Source organism: Gracilinanus agilis, chromosome 3 (genome assembly GCF_016433145.1).
Source record: "Gracilinanus agilis isolate LMUSP501 chromosome 3, AgileGrace, whole genome shotgun sequence".
Taxonomy (NCBI): Eukaryota; Metazoa; Chordata; class Mammalia; order Didelphimorphia; family Didelphidae; genus Gracilinanus; species Gracilinanus agilis.
This window is the reverse complement of record NC_058132.1, coordinates 90,750,232-90,773,575: the sequence shown is the minus strand read 5'-3', so window position 1 is coordinate 90,773,575 and position 23,344 is coordinate 90,750,232. Positions and strand designations below refer to the sequence as shown.

At 39.2% G+C, this 23,344-nt stretch overlaps 2 protein-coding genes across 2 annotated transcripts; one reads left to right on the top strand and one right to left on the bottom strand.

The window, feature by feature from the left end:
* Nucleotides 1-3,307: 3,307 nt before the first annotated feature.
* Nucleotides 3,308-4,249, top strand: LOC123241192 (putative olfactory receptor 52P1). The gene has a single exon (XM_044668896.1). The coding sequence runs from the start codon at nt 3,308-3,310 to the stop codon at nt 4,247-4,249; it is 942 nt and encodes a 313-aa protein (XP_044524831.1).
* A 4,701-nt stretch (nt 4,250-8,950) lies between these two features.
* On the bottom strand, nt 8,951-9,913 carry LOC123241191 (olfactory receptor 52I2-like). Its single transcript, XM_044668895.1, has one exon. The coding sequence runs from the start codon at nt 9,911-9,913 to the stop codon at nt 8,951-8,953; it is 963 nt and encodes a 320-aa protein (XP_044524830.1).
* Nucleotides 9,914-23,344: the final 13,431 nt, after the last annotated feature.

Genomic DNA, 23,344 nt, shown 5'->3' with positions numbered 1-23,344 from the left:
CCTTCTAGTTCTAAATCTCTTATGGTTTCCTGAAGTTCACAGACAAGGGCCTCCAACCTCAGTGTAAATGGTTAAAGCCTAATAACCTTTTTTTCCTATTTGGGGAAACAACCATCAGGTGCTATGCTCTTCAGCTCATACAGCAGCCGCCTAACTGAACCCCAAAGTATGGTTTAGAAATCATTTGCCCTTCCATTATTTTAGCTCTTCAAAGGCATGGCAAGAAGAGTTCACTGTATTTTGTGGATGAAGAAGTTGAGACCTAGAGAAGGGAGTAACTTGTCCAGTGTCACATAGGAGTCTAGTAGAACCAGGTTTCACAACTAGCTTTCCTGCTTTGTTCTTTCTCCCTCCTCCCCTTCAATTATGTTTCTGCTCATATACTTTTGCCTCTGCTTTGAGGGTAAAGTTCCTGAATGATATTTGTGCTGCTTTTCCCAGACACAAGGCTTATGCAGAAGTCTATTTTAGCTCCCCATCCTACCTTGGAGAATTTCTTTTCCCAATGGAACTGTCATTAGAGCAAGGGATAAATACCTTGGGCCAGCTGGACCGCTATATCTTAAGCCCTGTCAGAAGAGGAACCACATGACAATTATTCTGTTTCCCAGGTCTTGGTAAATCTATGTTGGGGGAAGAAGTCAGTCATTTTGCACACAACATGCCTGGTAGGTATAGCTCTGTGAGAGATACTGGGAGGGAACAGTGATGATGTGACAAGTTGAATCTTTTATAGCCTTTCATTCAATCATCCGATGTAAGCATCATCATCCCCATTTAACAGAAGAGGAGGCACATCCAGAGAGATACAATTGTTAGCCCAGGATGATGCAGTTTGAAAGTGGCACCAGATCTCTGGGTAGCTTCTCAGGGGCAAAATATGATATCTCCTTGAATTTTACAATCTTCTATTAACTAGTACCATCAGAAACCAAGACCTAGAGAATGTTTTCCTTGACTCCACAGGTTACATTTTGAGGAGACAGTTCTAAATTATCTCATTTTGGAGGAGAAATCTGTTCCCCTTTAACGTATACTTCCACTGCTTCTTCTGACTCAGATTCTCTGATTTTAGAATAGGAAAGGGCTTGATCTCAAACTTATCCCTTCATTTTCCCTGTGACGAAACTGAGGCATAGAGAGGGAAAGTATCTTTCCAAGATCCACCTGCAGAGATTAGACCAGAATCTGTCTTCTCACTTCCAGCTCAGTGTTCTTTCAGTGCTCTCTCTAGCCGTGTCCAAATGCTCTCCAAAGTGTCCCTTACAAGTGTGTTTACAGCTCCTGATTGAATATGTACATAATAGGGAATGCACTACCTCTCAAGGCACCTGTTTTATTGTTGGATGATTGTAATTAGAAATTCTCAATTTTTTCAGCTGCTAAATTCCTATAGGTCAAAGGAATATTGAGCTCAGATACAATGAGTCCTCCAAGGTAGCTCTAGAGGTAGCAAGTGGCTTTGGTGTAGGACTAGAGGAAATCCCATCTAGACAAGATTTAAGAAGAAAACTACAATAATATCTCACATTGATATAGCAATTTGTTCTCAATACCATTTGATGTATATTGAACAAATAGTAATAATGATAAGAGCTAGTATATTTATGTAACTTTGAGGTTTGTAAAGTACTTCATATATGCTATTTAATTTAACTTCACAAGACTTCACTCCTGGATGTAGCTGCTATTATCCCCATTTCACAGATGGGGAAACTGAGGCTGAAGGAGGTTGCCTAGCCTTATATTATTAGTCAAATGTCTGATGAAGTCCTCAAACCAAGATCCCCTTATTCCAGGTCCAACATTATTTGTTATGCCAAGATTCCAGTTCATTACCTAATCTCATGATAGCTCTATGGCTCAGCACTTGGAGTCATATTCTCTTTATGTAAGATATAATCTATTCTCATAGAACTTGCTAATTAGTAGGGATATATGACGTATATACTGGTAATTGTAAAAACAACATCTGAGGGCTTTAATGACATGCAGGCAAAGTACTTTGTGGTTTTCAAGGCTGAGTAAATTATTTTTCTAATCAATTGTGGAGTTCAGTCAAGTCTTTATTAGGGAATTGTCATTTGAACGAGTTTTAAAAATGGATTAGAATTCCATAGCTATTGGGAAGAACGTAAAAGGTGAGCAAATAAGGAGAGAGAACATTTGAAGCAAAAGGAGCATTATACTCAAAGGTAGAGATTTGAGGACCAATGGAATACTTCAGTGGGTTAGAGAATAATGTGTTTGGCTGGAGCATAAATTGTAGGGAGGGAAATAATATAAAATAAAGGTAGAAATGTAGCTTTTAGCCAAATTTTGGAGTACCTTAAGTGCCAGAGAATTTTGTGTTATCTTAAGTTAATAAGGAATCTTTGAAGGATTTTGAACAGAGGACTAATCATTTAGAGGGCTTTTCGAACTCTGTGATTCTGTCTGGCAAAATAAAAACTCCCACTGGACTTGGGTCTGTGTTAGAATGGTAAATGTGGAAGTCAGGAAGATACAGATACATAAAATATTCTGGGAAAATAATTGATAGGATTGGCTGCCGATCAGTTTTCATCTTTCAAATCACCTTTATAGAATCTGTACTGTAGCCCATCTGGCCCTTTGAACATGTGAGTAATCTCAGGCAGATGGAAAGACAGATGGACAGAGAACCAAAGGAGAGAGTAGATAGGGAAACAGTAGGAGACAAGGAGGATGAAGTAGATACCTTTCCAACTGTTGCTACTATATAGTTAGAAAATCTTGTATCCTTGGACTTCATCTCCCAGCATCCCTTTCTCTGCATCCTCACATTTGTGTCTTCACTTGTTTATGTTTGCTGTAAGCTGTGCCCTCTCTCTCTTTTCCCAAGTGTGTGACTGGGTTAGCATCCTTTCTACTTTAGCTTTTTACTTTAGTTATTATTAATAAATTTATTAAATATAATACTCAGAAGTATAGTATATTCATTTTAATTCTTTACACTACTATAGAACCAGGTCAGAGATTGTCTCGTCCATCTCTCTGTCTCCAGTTGGATTAATGGAAGGTAGGGAAGACTCTTGTTCCTCAGAGAAGGAGATTGCATTTTCTCCTTTCCATTACATCCGAATACCTAACAACCCCTTGTCTATCTAGAAGTTATTTTTATGGCTTAATCTGAATCTCTTATACTGCCTTTTCAGCCTTATCTCTATAGAGATGGATCCTCTATGGAACACTATCTGGAACTCAGAGAAGGCCAGTGACACTCCTTGACCAACACCCGTTTTACTGGAGAAAACCAATCCTTTCTTCCTCCTTCCTCAGCCTAGCCATGACACCAAATAACTGCAGTCATCTCCATCCTACTTCCTTCATCCTAATGGGTGTCCCAGGCCTGGAGGCCTCCCACTTCTGGATCGCGTTCCCATTCTGCTCCATGTACATCCTGGCTGTCCTGGGAAACGTGTTTGTGCTGTTGGTGGTCTGGATAGAGCCAGGGCTGCACCAGCCCATGTACCTCTTTCTCTGCATGCTCTCCGCCCTCGACCTGGTCCTCTGCACCTCCACAGTGCCCAGGATGCTTGCTCTCTTTTGGGCAGGAGTCTCTGACATCACCTTCGGGGCGTGTGCTGCGCAGATGTTCTTCATTCATGGCTTTTCAGCCGTGGAGTCGGGCATCTTGTTGGCCATGGCCATCGATCGCTACGTGGCCATCTGCCGTCCGTTGCACTACGGCACCCTGTTGCCTCTGGGGACTGTGGGCCGCATGGGCATGGCGGCTGTGTTGCGGGGTCTGGGGCTCATGACTCCGCTCACCTGCCTCCTGGGGCGGCTGCGTTACTGCGGCTGGGTCATCGCTCACTCTTACTGCGAACACATGGCGGTGGTGAAGCTAGCCTGCGGCGACACCCGTGTGAACAACGTCTACGGCATCACCGCAGCAACGCTGGTTGTGGGCACGGATTCCGTCTGCATCGCCATCTCCTACGCCCTCATCCTGCGGGCAGTGCTAGCGCTTTCCTCCAAGGAGGCTCGGGCCAAGACCTTCGGAACGTGTGGTTCGCACCTTGGTGTCATCTTGCTTTTTTATACTCCGGGTCTTTTTTCTTTTTATACACAGAGGTTTGGGCAGCATGTGCCGCACCATGTGCATATACTCTTGGCGGATCTGTACCTTGTGGTGCCCCCTATGCTGAACCCCATTATTTATGGCATGAAGACCAAACAGATCCGGGATGGAGCACTGCGACTGCTCCAGAGGGGTCCAGTTTAGGGCTAAAATTTGTTCACATCTCTGCTCTCATTTGCCTCCTATAAGAGTAACTAGAGACATAAGACTCTGTGTCTAAAGGGGAGACATGGCCTGTGCTAATGGGGAAAAAAACCAAGAGAGGCCCATCCTCAGGAAACATCCTCTGGCAGCTCAGGGGAAGAACGTGTTCTTATGACTCTGACCTTGAGGAATACTCATTTGAATGGGACACTGATATCCCATATCAGAGGAGCTCCCATTTTAGGATCTGAGAGCCACACATTCTCAGGGCCTGACAAAAATGGAGAGAAATAGAAATGGGTGAACATGAAGATCATATATACAGGTTCGTTTGTGCCAAAGGAAAGTGGAATGGAAGAGAAATCAGCTGTAAAAAGAGGGGAGAGGTTTGGATTATATAAGATAAAGATGTCATTTAAAAATAAAAATAAGTCTCTTGACTGTAAAAACCACAAAGACATTATTTATGATGTATTTAAATTTATTTTGTTTACACAATTCCCAATTATATTTTAATCTGGTTTGGGCAAAATTTTTGCTGGTCTTGTAAGGAATAGGCCACCAGGCCCTGAGTTTGAGAGAGGTTTGTATTATATAAGATAAAGATGTCATTTAAAAATAAAAACAAGTCTCAACTGTGAAAACCACAAAGTAACATTATTTATGATGTATTTTAATTTATTTTGTTTAAACAATTCCAAATTATATTTTAATCTGGTTTGGGCAAAAATTTTGCTGGTCTTCTGAGGAATTGGCCAGCAGATGCCAAGTTTGACATCCCTGCTCTAAGGCATTTCCAACCCTAACAACCTGAGTTTATATGTTTATGAGTAAGGCTGATAAAGGGAAGTTGATTAAAATAGTTTCTCTGAATTAAAATAGGTTATATGTTTATGAGTAAGGTGGATAAAGGGAAATTGATTAAAACAGGAAAGTTTGGAGTTTCTACAGAATAAGGTTTCCTTTTGCTCCTTCCTCTAACTCTAATAACAAAATAAGTTCAGGTATCTCAATGGACCCTTCTCCAAAGAATTACAAGAAGAAGAATTTAAGCTAAGCTACTCTATACATGATATCCTAGACCACCTTTTGGACCTGGTTTCAGTTTCTCCACTTACGAAGGAGAATCAATGATATGAATCAGTCATCCATAATGTATTGTTCATTGCTAGGAACAGGCTACTTCTCTTAGGAAGGGGATAGGGAATTAAGTATCCTTTTGTCAACCTAACTCAACTCTAAGGGAGTTTGCTCATTAGAAGAACCTTGAAATACATCTTGTTGTAAAGTGTACCACTGCAAGATTTAAGGAGTCTAGGGTTCTAAAGCTATGATTCTATAATTACTCTTTGCATAGAGTCCCATGTATTAGCACCCTGTTTGGATCTGGCCTTTCATCAGGCTGAGGAGAAATTCAAGATTTTGAAAAATCATGTGCATCATCTCCTTGGATCCACATGACAACTCTGTGAGGTAGGCATGATAGGTATTGTTATACACATTTTAGAGATAAGGAATTTGGGCATTCCAGAGTTTAAGTGACTTGCCATGATCCCACATTGACAAGATTAGAACCCAAGCCATTCCTGACATTAAGTATGAAGCTCTTTGAATTATGTTATTCTAGTTATCAATGTGTAATACTGGTTGAAACCTTGCATAGGCAAGGTCAGTCACCTTCTTCAGGATAGGGCTTGACAGAGTGATTCTCAGGAAGTCAGGCTATCAGATTAAGTATCCTTTGGTTCCTTTCTTCCCTCCCTAACCACTAAGAAAAGTCCCAGAAGGAAAAAGATTCCCCGAATCCCCCTAGGAAATAGCCATTTGAGAAGGTAGAATTTGAGGATTCATATTCTCGATTTTCTCCAGATGATTCATTCTTTTCCCCCTACTCCTTCTATCCCCACATCCAGATAACCAGTTGAGGACTATGATCCCTTAAGTATAAAATCTGAAGCCTGAAGAGATGTCAGAGGTCATTGTAATATTGGCTGACTCTTATATTAGGCTTTCAAGTTTGCATTGTTCTTTTCTCATATTATATCAGTTGATCCTCACCATAACACACTCTGATGTGGATGATATTATTGCACAACTTTATAGATAGAGAAACTCAGGCTGAAGTGGTTAAGTGACTTGTCATTGGTCACACACTTGGTAAACCTTGGAGGAAAGAGTCAGCCACAGGTCTCACCTGACTCCAAAATTATTGCAATACTACTCCCTCCCCCTTTACAAATGTATGAGAGCATGGTATGCTTTCTTACATGGATCTCTCCAATGTAACCCAATGCATGGGGTATGGGCTCTCTCACTGATCTGGCTCACCCACCACTATTAAGTCTATATTCTCAGGAATGATTTACCATCATTCACCTTAACTCGAATTTTTCAGAGTCCGTGGTTGTAACAATGTAGTACTCACCAGTATTTGATCTTAAGCCTCCACTGGCATAATTCCATAATTCCACCAAAATCAGTTATTAGCTGTTGATGATGATGACCTCATTAGGTCTCAAACATAATCATCTCTTTAACAATGAGGGAAAAACATTCTAATAATAACATCCCAGGTGCTCAATATCACATCCTACATATAAACCCAGAGTTCATTCTCCCACCAATACTCTCAATATCTGTGAGGGAGAGTAGGGAAATGCAGAGAATTGTGAGGATTAGTGAGGAAAACTCATGTCATCAGGGTAAAACACAACTCTGAATTTAGTATAAAATAGGCTTTAATATCATGGATCCATTCAGAAATATATGTACCACATAGAGCTTCTGGAGAGCTAGTCTTTTTTTTTTGGGGGGTCCTCAAATTTTTTGATGGACATGCCTTTTTCTCTCCTAATATTAAACTTTTGAGGCATTGACAAGCATTTAACTCTAAATCATCTTCAAAAGAGTATCGAGAGGGTGAACTTAGGTAGGTCAGTGGATTGAAAACCAGAACTAGAAATGTGAGTGTCCTGGGTTCAAATCTGGTATCAGATACTTCCTAGCTATGTGACCCTGAGTCAATCACCCTCATTGCCTAGCCCTTACCACTCATTTACCTTTATTCTGAGACGGAAGGTAAGGGTTTAAAAAAAGGTGGAGAATGGAGAATTGTATTAAAGAAACTATAGAGCAAGTAAGAAAATGATGTAGGTCATTCTATCTGATCTCTTGATCTTGTCAATTCAAGAGGTAGGAAAAGAATTCAAAGAAGTAATTGATGGGGGGGGTGAGCAATGGTGGGAGGGGTTGAGCAGTGATGAAGAAGGACCTGGTGCTTTAACATCATAGGCTTTTACTAGTGGCAATTTTTGCAAATTAGAATGTAAAAAATATATATGCCATCCTGTGTTTTCTCTGTGCCTTCTCCCAGCTTATAAGAGCTTGCCTAACATTCTAAGCCTATAGAGGAGGTACCAGAGATATCTTGATGACTGACAAGAGATATTAAGTAGAACATGGGAGGGAATATTACACATGTGCACTAGGGATCTTTGCAAATAAGTGAAAAAATCTTCATTATTAGAGGAAATTAAACCTTGTGCACGATCCTTTTCTTTTTGGTGCCCTAAAGTTCACCTTATGATGTGTAGATGCTTAAAACACCTCCACCTGAAAAAGTACCCACATTCTCAGTGCCCATTTTGTAGCCTGGAATGCACCCGGAACATCCAGGGAAGAAACATTCTGATGAAAGGTGGAGAGTTTCCAAGGATGGGAGGAGGCAATCCCCCAGACCCTCAGTAAATCTAGAAACGTGAATCCCTGTAGAGACATTTTTCCCATTGCCTGGGATTTTCCCATTGCCCTGGACCATGCCACTGCTTCGACTGGACTTAACTATTGCACCCAATAAAGCTATGCTTCCTGCCATGGATGTAGTCTGTGTCTTCATTCTTGTGACAGCCCCATCAGTCATCACTCTGCAACTGTAACAGAATCGTGGAATAGGTATCCCCTAAAGAAGACCTTGAACCTAGGAAAGATTGAAAGAGGAAAGAGACAGAGAGACAGAGAGAGACAGAGAGATAGAGAGAGACAGAGAGAGACAGACAGACACACACACATACACACATACACACACACAATTATAGATGATGCCATAAATAAAGAAAGGCATGGACTCAGGAGAGATTTTGAAGCAGAGTAAAAACTTAGAGAGCAGGGTGAAAAAAGGGAAGTACTATGAAATTTACTTTGAAAGGTAAGTTGTAGCCAGAAAGTAGATGGCCTTGAATTCTAGAATTAGGCATTTCATTGTGTTATCAATGCAAAGTCTTAGTGAAAATTGATCAGACATTTGTACTCTGAAATATTTCTAGCTTAATTAAGGGAAACAGTGGTTAATGGTGATACCATCAATAGAAAGAGGTGGGGAATGAAGCTGGGGAGCTTACTTCTTCTGAGGGAGTTCATATTTAGTTAATTTTTGAGGTCCCAACAGAACATCTAGGTAGAAGTGTCCAGCATGTATCTAGCAATGAAGAAAGGTCAAGACTTCAAAGTGAGAAAAAAGTCATTCAGATAGAAGTAATAATTAAAGTCCTGATAAGTGAAGTCAGAAGGTGAAATCACATAATATCTTTCTCCTATCACTGAGGTTCTAGTTGGTTTGAACTTATTCATACATCAACCTTGTTCTTGTTTCAAATGAGGTATCTTTGCTTAAGATCTCTGTGAATTCCATTTTGTATAGGAATTTTAGTTGGCTTGGCCAGGGAGGCGGCTCTTCAGAATGCTCCATCCCCGATCACGGATCTGCTTTGTCCTTAAGCCGTAGATGAGAGGGTTCAGAGTGGGTGGAATAACCAGATAGAAGTCAGCCAGTAGGACCTGGACAGGAAGGGGGACCAGGTCCTGTCCAAACCAGGCTACATAGATCGAAACCATCCCTGGTAGGTAATAGAGGGCCATAACTCCAACATGGGAGCCACATGTGCTTAGTGCCTTGAGCTGGGCATCCCGGCAGGAGAGACGGAATACAGCCTGAAGGATCCGGCTATAGGAGGTAGCAATGAAGACCACGTCAATGCCAACAATGATTGAGGAGCCAATTAGGCTGTAGAGGTTGCTTGGCATATGGTCAGCACATCCCAGCTTGGCCACAGCCATGTGTTCACAGTATGAATGAGGAACCATCAGAGAGCCGCAAAAGGGCAGGTGACTCACCATCCAGCTCAGAGGTGTCATGAATGTGGTAGCCCTAAGGACAATGGCCATGCTTATCCCTAGCATTGTTTGTTGTGTGAGGATGGTCTGATAGTGCAGGGGTTTGCAGATGGCCACATACCGGTCAAAGGCCATGGCCAATAAAAGCCCCGTCTCCACAGCTGTGGCTGCATGGACAACATACATCTGAGTGAAGCAAGCAGCAAAGCCAATAATGCCATTGCCTGACCAGAAGATGTTCAGCATCTTGGGAACCACAGAAGTTGCCATAACAATGTCCACTAGAGCCAGGATACACAGGAAGTAATACATGGGTTCATGTAAGGCAGGGTCAACCCAGATCACTGTTAGAATGAGGCTGTTCCCCACCAATGCCATAACATACATGGTGCTTAGTGGAGCCAACAACCAGAGGTGAGTCACTTCTAGGCCTGGGATGCCCATGAGGAAAAATGTAGTGGAAGGTGATGTATAGTTGGATGTCAATTCTAACATCTCTTGGGAACTTTTCCTGTGAAAGCAGCAAAAAAAAAAAAAAAATCACAAAGAAAGTCTTCCTGGTTCTTCTAGCCCCCCAAGTCTGTTGGGCTATATATTTTTTAAAAATATAATTAATGAAGGAAATATTGAAAGTACTGTGGGAAAGTCATAGGAGGGTCACTTCATTTTAAGGTCCTTCACTTCCTTCTTTAGACCTCTTTGAACATGACAATTATAGGAGATAGGAACACTAACATTGAATAGTACTAGGGAGTCATGATAACTCTAATCATGGCTCAAATTTGTCTAGTACTTTCTTCACAACTTTATGTGGTATATGGTACAATATTAATCTTTCTGAGAGTTCCCTTTTCCATAAGAGGAAGGAGATTTCATGGTCACGTACAATTAATAAGTTGCAGAGCCAGGACAAAAACTCACAGTTTTTGCCTCCAAATCCAGTGATCCTCTTGCTCTACTGTGCTGTCTTCCTCTTCCCATAGTCCAGATTCAGAGGTGGTACTTATTTAGTATTTCAAGTGTCTTTTCAGTTCTCCACTAATTTCCTTTTCCAAATCCTTATCTTCCCTCTTAGTAACAACTGTAAGACAGAAGGGCATTGGCTAAGCAAAGGGGGTTGAATGACTTGCCCAGAGTATAGCTAGGAAGTATCTGAGGCCAGATTTGAACCCAGGTCCTCTCGACTTCAGGCCTGACTCTCTATCCATTGAGCCACCTAGTGGACCCTTCTTTACTAATTCTGATTGTATCACTTCTACTTACTGATAGACAGACTTCATGGGTAGCTGAAAAAGCTATTTCTTGCATGTCAATCTCTCAGTGATGATTCAGTGTTGTAGACTAGCTGTCTTGCCACTGAACCCATACTAACTTGGTAATCCTTTCCAGGGCTTGGCATCTGACTAACATTGCTGTTAAGAATTCGGAGCTATCTCTAGATCATGATGAGGTTCTATTTTCTTTCTGTACCAACTTTGGATCACCATAAAAGAACTATACAGGTTTGCTTCAATGGTCCCTTTAGGACTCATGTTCTACTTTATGAGTCAAAGTGATGCTCACTTATAGGGTCATAGCTTTAAAATGAATAAACTGAAAAGCATTTATTAATAATGTAATATGTGCCAAGTAGGGGCAGTTAGGAGGCATAGCGGATACAGCACTGGGCCTATAGTCAAGAATATCTGAGTTCAAATCTAGCCTCATAAACTTAATAGCTATGTGACCCTGGGCAAATCACTTAACTTTGTTAGTCTCTCTGTTCCTCATCTGTAAAATAGGAACATAGTGGAGAAGGAAGTGGTAAATAACTCCAGTATCTTCTCCAAGGGAAAAAAACCCCATGGACAAAGTCCACGGGGTCATGTAGAGTCAGACACTACTAAATGGCACAAAAAAAATAGCAACATGTGCCAAGTACCATGTTTAGTGCTGGGGGTACAAATACAAAGGTGAAAAGAGAGTGTAAATGCTTTTAGGTCAGGAGTTAATAGTAGGAGACAATAGCTATAGCTGTAAAGTAAAAGAGTGAATATTTTGGATATTTTGTTACTGAGATGAGTGTAGTCATATCCCCTATATCTATCTAGGAGAGTAGATTGATGCCTATTTCCAGCACCAATGATAGCTTTTTTAATTATGCCACAAAACTGGGAAAGGATAGGGAAAGAAAGGTATAACTGATAGCAAGGTCAGAAGCTAAGATGTGGAGTAAAGCATGGCTGGAGCCATATTTAAATGTAGTGGGTAACTGAGGCAACCACTCAGACCACTGGGGGGGGTGATGAAAAGTTAAGTCCTTTGGAGCATAGTTCTTAAATTGGATGACAAGGAAGATGAAGCCATCTGTTCCATGCTGTCGACTCAGATAGAAATGGGGGCCATTAAATCATATATAACAGTGTTCCCCAAACTTTTTTGGCCTACTGCCACCTTTCCAGAAAAAATATTATTTATCCTCCTGGAAATTAATTTTTAAAAAAATTTAATAACAGTTAATAGGAAAAATAAATGCACCTGTGGCCATCGCTGTTCCCTTGGATCACTGCAGCACCCACCAGGGGGTGGTGGTGCCCACTCTGGGAGTCATTGATATATAAGTATCCCTGCAGGTCACATACTAACTTTGAAGTCACATATTAATGTCACCTGCTTTATTATATTTTTATTTATTTTTAATATTTCCAATTTAATCTGATTTGGTATGCACTTGAGAATATTCTGGACCACATGCAGGCTGTGGATCATGTGTTTTGATACCTCTGATCTATTCTAATTTCATTTTACAAACAAGAAAACTGAGACTAAAAAGTTTTGTGACTTGATCATATTAATGCTTTTAGCAAGTGTCATGGGCAAGATGTGAACCTGCATCTTCCTTACTTCAATGCCAGTTCTTGGTCCACTATACCATGTCTCCTTTCATTTTCTGGGCAACTAGTATGGATCCAGGTACCCGTGAACACCTCAGCCTCAGGCCAGAGAGAAAGAAATTGTAGGTTGATTGTTGCTTGTACTATATGCACATATTTAAGTACTTTTCTTCTCTGTTTCAAGCCATCCCTACTTTCAAGGAGCTTACATTCTTTTCTTGTATGCATATCTTCAGGGACTGGCACTTAATAAATATTTACTAAGTAGATAGGAAGCTTATCTAGATGACCTTCAAAATGATTCTTGGTGAAGAGCTCACTTCTTTTAAAGGTAATCCATTCATTTAAAAATATTTTGCTGTAATTTAGGCACATTGTCTACAAGAATTAAAGGGTTAAATCACAAAGAATGACACTAATGTTATGATAAATGAGGGTATGTCACAAAAGATAGGAACATATTACCAGCACTTTCTCACTAAATTTTTCTTCCCCTACTTGGAACCAAAACGATTGAAGCTTCTACCATAAGCATTGAAGAAAATAGCTGGGATAGTAGAAGATGAGATGGTGTTGGTTAGAAGAAAGTGGTTCCTTAATGAGCAGGTTTGCTTTTGTGGATCTCAGAGGACCATAAAGGGCCCCAAAAGGCTCCAGTGATAGGGGCCAAGGTTCTCAAGGGAAGGGACAAGATTATTTTGTGAGGAGATAGAGAATTTTAGCTTAACCTTTAGCAAAGTATAAGAAATGAGGTACTACCTGGTCTAGGGAAGGGGGACAGTTTTGGTTTCTACTGACCAGGTACTTTCTGGGTTAGATATCCATCCTAGAGTATCAAATACTTATGTCTCAAGTCCAGTTTCACTAGGAGGTGGGGTGGCTTGTCCTTTACTTCATCATAATTTCCTAGCCTGTAACCACTTTTCTATGCCCTCTCCCTAGGTCTATTTTATCCCTCTACAAAGCTCTCCAGGAATATAGCAGAGAGGGTAATGATTGCTCTTCCTTTCCTCTACTCCTTCTCTTAGATAGCAGAGTTTGGGGAAAACCCCTGACTGTCTTATCCTAGTTATAACTCCAGAAACATTCTACTTCCTCTAAGTCAGTTCATAATGCCAAGTTATTTCTAAATTTATCTGTTGGGCAATCATAGTGGCCTCTGTTCCTGTGGCCAGCTAGGTAATCTGGGAAATGATGGTTTCTCAGAACATGATTCCTTGGGAGAATAGCCCATCTGATATCCACTGATCTCTTCTAAAATGGTTCTCTCTATATGCAATCACTCTACTGTAGTCATAATATGATTCAGGAAAATTAGGAGAAAAGGATAAATATATAGCATATACTGGAAATAGTACTAGGAATCATTATTTGAGAGACAGAAGGAATAAACCTAAATATTAAATTCTTAGTAAACAATTGGAAAGAGGAACAAAATCCAGGGATTCAGAGTGCTGGCATGTTTTCCCTGATATCTTTCCCATCTGGCTGAGAGAATAATATATTCCAGGGATTTCTGAGTTACCAGGTTGATTTTAGTTTCCTCTCCCTAATTATCCCCTTATTTCATGAGAATAGAACATAGCTCAAGAAATCAGGATCAGTGTAAAAATCACAGACAGAAAAGAGACCTTTGAGATGAACCATTGTCTAACACTCTTCTGAAGAGTGAAGAAACTGACTTCCAGAGAGGTGAAGGGATATAGCAAAGTCTTAGTCAAGATGACCTGGATTCAACATTTGCTTCTTCCATATAGTAACTCTATGACCCAGGACAAGCCACTTTATCTTCTTTATATGAGAGAGTTGCCTGAGGCACTAAGTTGAAAAAAATAATCTTTAAATTAATAAGCATTCATTAAGTACTTACTATGTGCCAGACACTATACTAAGGGATTTACAAATATAATTTCATCTGATCATCATGAAAATCTGGGAGATAGGCACTATTATTATGCTTGCTTTACAGATAAGGAAACTGAGGCAGGCAAACATTAAATGGCTTGTTCATGGTTACATGGCTAGTAAGTATCTGAGGCAGAATTTGAACTCAAGTCTATCTGCCTCCAACTCCACAGCTCTAACCACTGTGCCACCTAGTTGCCTAAGTATGCCTCTGATTTGTACTGATAGAAAAAGTTCCTTACTTGGAGCTCCCTACACTAATAAAATTATAGATCCCAAAAAAAGTATGTCTGTGTCTGTGTCTGCAATATATTTATAATATGCAATTCCACATAATTATACAACATACAACTAAATAATAATATAACATACTAGATCATATAATTATATATAACATATGCAATGTTATATATATGTATATGATTCTAGAGTCCACATATTTTTTCTCACTGCAGCCCTTTGGGGGGTAGGTTAATAGAAATATTAATACCATTATTTCATAGAGGGAGAAACATAGAATCAATTTTCTTTTATAAATTTAAATTAAAAAATTAGCTAGTAAGTGGTAGAGTCAGAGCCTAAACCCTTCCCTAGATCTTTAGCTTTCTAAGTCCTATTTTCTGGTCACTCTTTAGCACTGATACTAGCTGCAAGAGTTTTGATCTGTACTCCTCTTTCTCTAATGCAGGGTTGTGAATGTAGGAGCCTGCTCTGTCAGTGATTTGGCTGAGTATTGTGTTCACTTCTAGGCACCATGTTTAAAGAAGAATCTAAGTCAGAACACATCTAGAGGAGGGACACAAAGTTAAAAAAAACCCAACCATCTGCTCAAGTAAAATATGAGGGAGAAATGGTAAGTAGTTAACATGGAGAAGACCTGGGCATTTGGATGGACTGTAAAATCAGTGTTACTCGATAGTTTGACATAGGTATAACATCCAGAATGCTATCACTTAAAAATTTTTCTATTTTGAAAGGGACTTTATAATTTATAGATGATTTGATGGTCTATATTAGGGGATAAAGTTTTCCATACCAGGAGTTCCCTACCCACCTCCCACCCTCCAAAAAATTATGGATCTATATCATGTTTACCCTAATATATTAAGCCCTTATTATTATATAGCAGCCACTAGAATAAAGTGCTAGATATTTCCAAGAAAAGATAAAAAAAAATAAAAACAAAACAAAAACAGAAGTATCCTATAAGAACTTACATTTTAACTGGAGATACATATACAGAGAAGTAACTGAGTGAGGGGAGATACCACTAACAACTCTGGGAATCAGAATAGTCCTTGGATAGTATGTGACACTTGAACTTGACCAATGGACATCATAGTTTTGTTGTACCACACCTTGATACTTGGAACATTTTGCCTAATTTTGTCAGTCATTCATAAAAGGTGATCAGAACTACATTTGTACAGAGAAGGCAACCAGTGTAGTGAGGGGACTCGCTAAGGTGGTGAGAGAAATCATGACATACGAGAGTGAAGGAACTGGGGAGATTTAACCTGGAGAAAAAGAATACTTTCTCTATATTATTTCTATTATCTGAAAGAGGAAATAGACTTCAGTTTAGCACTGAAGAACAGACTTTGGAAAAATGAGAGGATGAAGCCTCCCCGAATTACTTTCTATGACTTCTAAACAATTAGAACTAGCATAAAAGCCAATGGAAAGCTTGAAAATTTAGCATATTCTCTATCACCAAGTTTTCTGGAAGCCAGATGACTCCTTTGTAGGGATCTTGCAAAGGAGATCCCATCATTGATTGGAGTTTTTTCTTCAATCCCTTAAGAATTTGAGCTTCTTTAGTTCTAGACTTGGTAAGTGAATGCATAGGAAGGGAGTCTGGGGTCAAAAATCCTATGACTTAAGGGGCTGAAGAAAAGAGATATTGAGGTGAGAGGGCACAAGGATGAGTCTGATTATGAGGCTACAATCTGGGAGTTATCTAACCAGTCAAAGAAAGATTCACTTCTGGCTACAAATGAGGTTGGAACCAAGCAACTACAGTCTAATGCTAATTTAAATGGGTTCTCAACACACTATTCCCCTTTTCATTTACCTAGAGGGCAAGGCTTAATGCTTAGAAGTTACAAAGAGGCAGACCAGCCAAAAGGAAGACCTTTCTAACACTTCTGTTTTCTCACCATGGCATGAATTCCCTTAGTGGGCACTTAGACCTTGGGAGTATTTAAACAGACTAGAGAAGGATCTCTATTGGGACGGAAGGGAAGAGATGTGGAAAGGAGAGGCTTGGACTCAAGTGAATGCTATGGTCTCTTCTAGTTCAGATGGGTTTGTGGAATCACAGAATCAAAGTTCCAGGTGAGGTCATATACTCCTTGAATTGTTCCTGGCTTCTTTGGGTATCAAAATCAAAGGTCAGAAAGCCATCATGATTGGCACAGTATTTCAACCAACTTAAGATCCTAGTGTTCAGAACTGGAAGGGACCTTACAGATCATCTAATCCGATTTGTTAATTTTCTATGTGAAGAAAATGAGACTGTGAAGCATTCTTGCTGCCCATTTCTTCCCTGCAATACTTCTAAACATTGGTGGGAAGTCCACTTCATAATTTTTTTCCTATGAAGCCAGTCAGGATCTTCTATTAGGTTCAGCTCAGATACCAACCTGCTTAGGATGACTTTTGATTTGTCTTCTTCTAAAGAATCTCTTCCAGATGCTTCAGATTGAGGACTCAAGGATTTTTATCAAGGATAGGCTATCAAGTCACAGAAGAGAAAGTGAGTGAGGAAATGTGGTGCTGAAGTGGCAGAAGGGAAGCCAGTATCAATAGGCAGGGTCTGTAAAAGAAAAGACTCCTCTTTAGGGCCCATCTGTTCCTATCTGTCTATCCTGCCCTCTAGATATCTTCACAGCCAATCTTTGTCAATACCTCTGAGGACTTGTTGTTTCCAAGCATTGGCCCAAGGGGAGAGAACAGGAAGATGAGCTCCTCAGTCTGTAGAAACCAACAACAAAAAGAACCCAAAGCATTGAGGCAAAATAGTCCTCTGGGGCTTTGGGGTTGTGTAGTGGTGGGGCAGGATAATGAAAGGTATACTGAGCAGATACTTTCCCCTAAAGGACCTTTAGGGGAAATGACAGAAGTCAGATGGCTTGTGTAAATAAAGTAGCAAACTCAGGATTTGAACTTTGGTCCTCTGTTCACAAAACACTGATCTGCTCCTATACCACTCTTCTTCTCTTCTCAGAGAGATTACCTGCTTTTTGAAGGAGCCTGGGAAAGGACTACAATTCCGGTAGAAATTGAAATCTTTACTCTCATTTAAATTTCTTTGTATTTTAGCCAATCTCTGGCTTACTCCATTCATATACACTTTAAGTATTACACATGATGTTCATATGCATGCACATGGTACTCTGATGTTTGAACATAAATACACCTACATGGACAGATGGACACTCTCCTGTATGCATTCATGTATATAAAAGTACCCAGGTGTGTTTTCATATGTATGCTATAGGAATTAAATTAAGGGGTTTAATAAATTTATGAGAATTCTAAGATAATCTTGTGGTCACTGATTTAAAAATATTATAGCTCAAGTCAAAAAGAATTTTAGTAGCTTTTATTTACAAAGAGAAATACAAAAGAGGGTAGAGAAGATAATTTAGACTATCACACTAAATATTGCTCCTGGGCTTGACTCAGCCCAGCATGACTTGTTAACCCTTGACTGAAGTTAAACTCTACAGAAGTCAGGAAAGGAAATCCAGTTATTCATTCACCTAAGAGCCAGTCCAAGTCCCAAGTTACCTCCAAGAGGCAAATCAACAGTTGAAGAAGAAGACAATGATGACGATGATGATGACAACTTTCAGTCCCAGAATTTCAGGGCTTTTATAGTTCTCTTTGCCCCTTCTCCTCTTCATAGGGGCCAATCATAGCTTCCAAATTGCCTAGCACTGCCCAGGGGGGCAGTGTCTTGTGGGATCCACTTCTCACCCTCTGAAGGTGTTAACTCTTATCATAGGATTCACAAGTTTCTGATTGATTAGGTTAAAAGGGTGGAGCTCTCCAAGTAAGTGACTTGTGAATTCTCTTACTTGATAACAAGGTGGAGCTCTCTAAGTAAGTGTTAACTCAAAATAGACAAAGAGAATAAAGAATTCCCTTTCACATAGAGGTTAAGTAAGTGTTAACTAAGTGTTAACTCAAAATAGATAAAGAGAATAAAGAATTCTCTTTCACAATACACAAAAGACATCTCCATCTATACACATGTATATACATATAAAAATACATAAAATATTAAACTTATAGTTAAAATAAAACAATATGTGTAATTGTACTTTATATTCATCATTTAACACATGTTACTAGTCACTGGAAAAGGAAACATCTGATGTTATAACAAGCTATACATTTTTGTTTAGTTAGGTGGTAAAAATGAATAAAAATAAATTGATATTTCAGCAAGAAAGTTTATAACATTACTGCCATCTAATCACTAACTTGTGGTAGGGAAAACATTTTTACCATATTATTGTTTTACATTAAAATATAGAAATAAAATTGATATGGAAGCAGATATAAAATTGTGTTTGGGAATGGCTGAAAAATTTGTGGTATGTGATGGTGATGAAATACTATTGTACTATAAGGAATGATAAACTGCTTGGTCTCATTAAAAACTGGGAAGATCTCCATGAACAGATGCAGAATAAAATGAGCAGAACCAGGAGCATATTGCATACAATAACTGAAACACTGTGGGACAATCAAATGTAATAGACTTTGTTACTAATAGCAATGCAATGATCTAGAACAATCCCAAGGCACTTAGGAGAAAGAATGCTGTCCACATCTAGAGAAAGAGCTGTGGGAGTAGAAATGCAGAAGGAAAACATGATTTATTACTTGTGTATATGGGTATATGAATTTGGGATTTTAGTTTGAAAGAGGGGAAATTAGATATTTAAAGTATGGTGGTCGCCAGGAATCAGATTAGCGTGATTCCATAAATAAAAATAGACCCTAGTCAGGGTGGCTTTTATGGAAGTTTATTTACAATTAGGAAGGATGAAAGTAGGGAAATAGAGGAAGAGAGTCTCTGGTCTGGACCAGCAGAGGTCCAGACCCGGTGAAGGTTTAGAGGTTAATTAAATAAGGCTATTAGCCTCAAGGCCTTTAGCAATTAGAGAGGCAAGAGAGGCCTCCTTGAGGGTAGAGCCTCCAGAAACAACAAGGGAGGCAAAAGGGAGTCAGTCTAACTTACCCACGTGACAATTCAGAAGGAAGCTGCCTGAAGTCTCACCAGAGATCCTTCCACACCCAGTTCAAAGCCCCAACTGCCTCCACAGGAAGTTACCCCGTCACTTCCTTTGTTCACCTCTAATTTCAAGTGGACAAATGGCAGCCTCAACACTGTTTTGGACTGCCCAAAGGGTAGTCCCTTGTTTTTGATTTTTTACTTATTGTCACGTGTGGGTCACAGATCTCCCCTCCCCACTCAGGGAGGTGGGATGACATTATCTCTGATGGCTAGAGCTTTAACTATGAATGGGGGTGAGCTAATTCCATTTACACAGGTTTTAAAGATTACTCTATTAAAAATGAATAATATGGAAATAGGTATTGAGTGATAATATAACCCAGTGAAATTGCTTGTCAGCTCGGGGAGGGAGAGGACATGAATCATGTAACCATAGAAAAATAATTTAAAAACAAAAATTTAAAAAAAAACCCTCTATTTGTCTTATTGTTGAGCCAAATATTGCCAGCCTTTTTCAAAGCAACAAAAATTCAACATTGAAATTGTTTGTATATGATTATGTTATCAAACATATTTGAAATTATAACATTTCATCAAAATATTATTTATAGTCAACAAAAAATTTTGAATAAAGTTTATTATAAACTCTCAGATAATGAGAAGTATATGAGATCAGCTCTTGGTGGATTAGATTTAATTCTTACAAAATGTCCCAGGTGACAAATTCTTAATTTATGATTATAGTTTTACAATTTTATAATTAGAAATGGAATAAAAAATCTATTATAATTGTATAATTTAAGTTTTACTTTGGCATATTTTGGGGAAACAATATTATAATTATTGTAAACATGGAATGATAACTCAAACAATATTATAAGCATTATATTAAATTATCCTGGTGGTGGAAAAAAGAGAGGGATTAATATGCAAAATATTATGCAAAGCAATTATGCAAAATATTATACAAATTACAATCTCAGGATTTACAAAAACATTTCAACAAATGCTGCAGTTTTTGACGAAGCCAATTTAGTTTAGGACCCTCTTCTAGTATTAAACATTGAGATGGCAATTGGGAGGATGATTTTCATCTTTCTCAGCAGTTTAATTTTGTTTTACACTGTGCTGGAGCATTTAGACTTTGGTTGGTGATTATACCTACTTATTTATTGGGTCTTGTTGAATTCTATGACAACTACAAGTGGTTTGCTATAACTATAGCAGAAGTTATTGCATACCCGCCTACAGTAGGGGCTATGATTGTGTTGTTATGTCAGGGTCTCTGAGCTATAAAGAAGATTATAATTCATCTCAGTGGAACACCTACAGACTCCCAGCAAATCGTTGCAGCATTGAAAGACCAAGTCTGTGAGCTCATTGAGATTAATAAGAAACTTAGAGAGGGTCAGTCTCTAGATGCAAAACATGATCATGCAGCTAGAGATAATTGAGTGTCAATAAAAGGACCCATCCAAGGTCAAAACAGGCAAGGCAATGGAAGATGGCAATAGAGAGGCTAGGAATACTGAAAAAGGGGCTGAAGCAGCAGTGACTATATTGCCAGTTTGTGATAGGACTTTATATCAGTTCTCTATTTCAGGTGCTTCATGTGAAGGGATACAAGCCTTTCACAGGGAATGACTTGGAAATTCTACAGAAAAGATTTCCAAAATTCTGCCTCAATCCCCATAAAAATATTAAAGAGCTAAAAAGGGCCTGCAAACTTTATACTCCCTCACTTGAGGACATCAAATTTCTTCTCATGGAATTTTATTCTCCTAGTGAGAAGGACAAATTTATTAGTGAAACCAGGACAAATCCCAATCTTACATCATGGCCAACAGAATATAGAGACTTGGAGATTAGTTCTCTAGCAAACATGAATTATTTGATCCACTGTAGAGACAATCTTTTAGAGACAATGAGGCTCCATACAAAAAGGCCCAACCAATGGGGAAAATTTGAGAAAATAACTCAAGGGGTAGATGAACATCCAAGTATCTACCTAGACCACCTCATGGAAGTGGCTGAGACCACACTTGGGTTACAGGATGCACAATCAGAAGAGACTGTCCAGCACATAAGGAGACAGTTGTGAAGGGATGGGCTATCCCTATCCAGACTTATTTTTGGTTACATTGCCCAAGGTGGGAACAGTTATCCATTGAGGACATTAGGCAGACTGCTTCATATGTCCATTAGTCTAAAGATATTAAATCAATCAAGACTAATGATAGTGACAAGGACTCTGTGATAGCCAAGTTAAAAAAATAGCTGAAAGAGGCTAGGAAGTAAAAGGAGGTGGAGGAAATAAAAAAAAACACCTTGCCCTCCTAACTCAAAGATCCCAGAGCAGGTCCAGGCAATATTCCAGCAACAATTACAGCAATAGTAACAACAACAACACAACACACAAGTGCTTTTTGTGTGGTTGGCCAGGTCATCTTGTTAGGTCATGTAGATACAAGGCTCAGATTAATTTTAATAAGTCTCCTACTGCATTCAACAACAATGCTAACAAGAGACAGAATAATTCCAACAAATGGCAAAACAATAGGAATAACAACAGCTCTAATGAACACAACAAGTGCTGTGACCATCATTGTACAAATGCAGAAATGCTGAGCTTTGCAAAGATGGATCGATACATTTCACAGAGAGTGAGGCCAAAGGCATTGTTATGAATAGCAGATAGATTAATGTCATTGCAGAAAGGAGGAATGGATGATGAGAAAAGACTTCTGGTGAAATGGAAAATAATGGACTAGGTAGTAAGGACAATGAGATTTTACTGTTAGGAATTACTGGGAATGAGACTGCAGAAGACAAATAAAAAAAGATATTCTTGAAAGGAGAAGAAAAATCTATGGGAAAACAAATGAAAGCAGCAAAGTTAGTCAAAGCTCATGTCCATTACAAGTAGGTATGGAGATGTGGCTGCAAGACTTTAAAGGAGAGAAAGCTGGCACTTACATTGTCTCTATTAAGGCTTTGCATGAACCAGACTTAGAAGTCAAACTACCATCACTGCTCCAAGAATCTATTCCAAGCTTACTTTCATTAGAAGACTTGGATAGAGAATCAAGCTACAACCTAATAGGGTCAATAAATGTCAATCAAAGCTTGGAGCAGTTTCCCACAGATGAAGCAACCAGTAAGACCACAGAGAAATTACACACACCTGAAAAGGATATGGAATGCTCTGAGAATAACACAGTAGTTTCTCAAGAGGAGAAAGGAAACACCATCATAGAACACAGTTGTAACTGGGGAGAAAAATAAAATCTTAACCCCACAGCAAAATCCCCAGATGTCAGGAGATCTTCTACTTCCTTCAGAATTTCCTCAACCAATCACAGTATATTCCTCAGGAAAACTAATCTCTTGGCAGTCAACTGATGGTCAATTGATGTTGGATAAATTATTATTGTAAATATTTTTTTAAACCCTTACCTTCTGTCTTGGAGTCAATACTGTGTATTGGCTCCAAGGCAGAAGAGTGGTAAGGGCAAGGCAATGGGGGTTAAGTGACTTGCTCAGGGTCACACAGTTGGGAAGTGTCTGAGGCCAGATTTGAACCTAGGACCTCCTGTCTCTAGGCTTGGCTCTCAATTCACTGAACCACCCAGCTGCCCCCTATTATTGTAAATATTGATGATAAAGATTATAACTCATCTAATTGCGAATGATATGGATGAAAATCTGTCACAGATTCTGAATTTGAAGCTGAATACCTCTCTGTCCCTTCAGACTTCCCTGAGACTCTTTTAATGGCTGCCTCTTTCATTGTTGTTGTCAGGTCAACTCACAAAAGGTCAGTAGATGATTTAGTTTATGACAAAGAATTTACTTAAGATATTCAAATAACCAGGGAAGCTGAGGGAAGGGAAG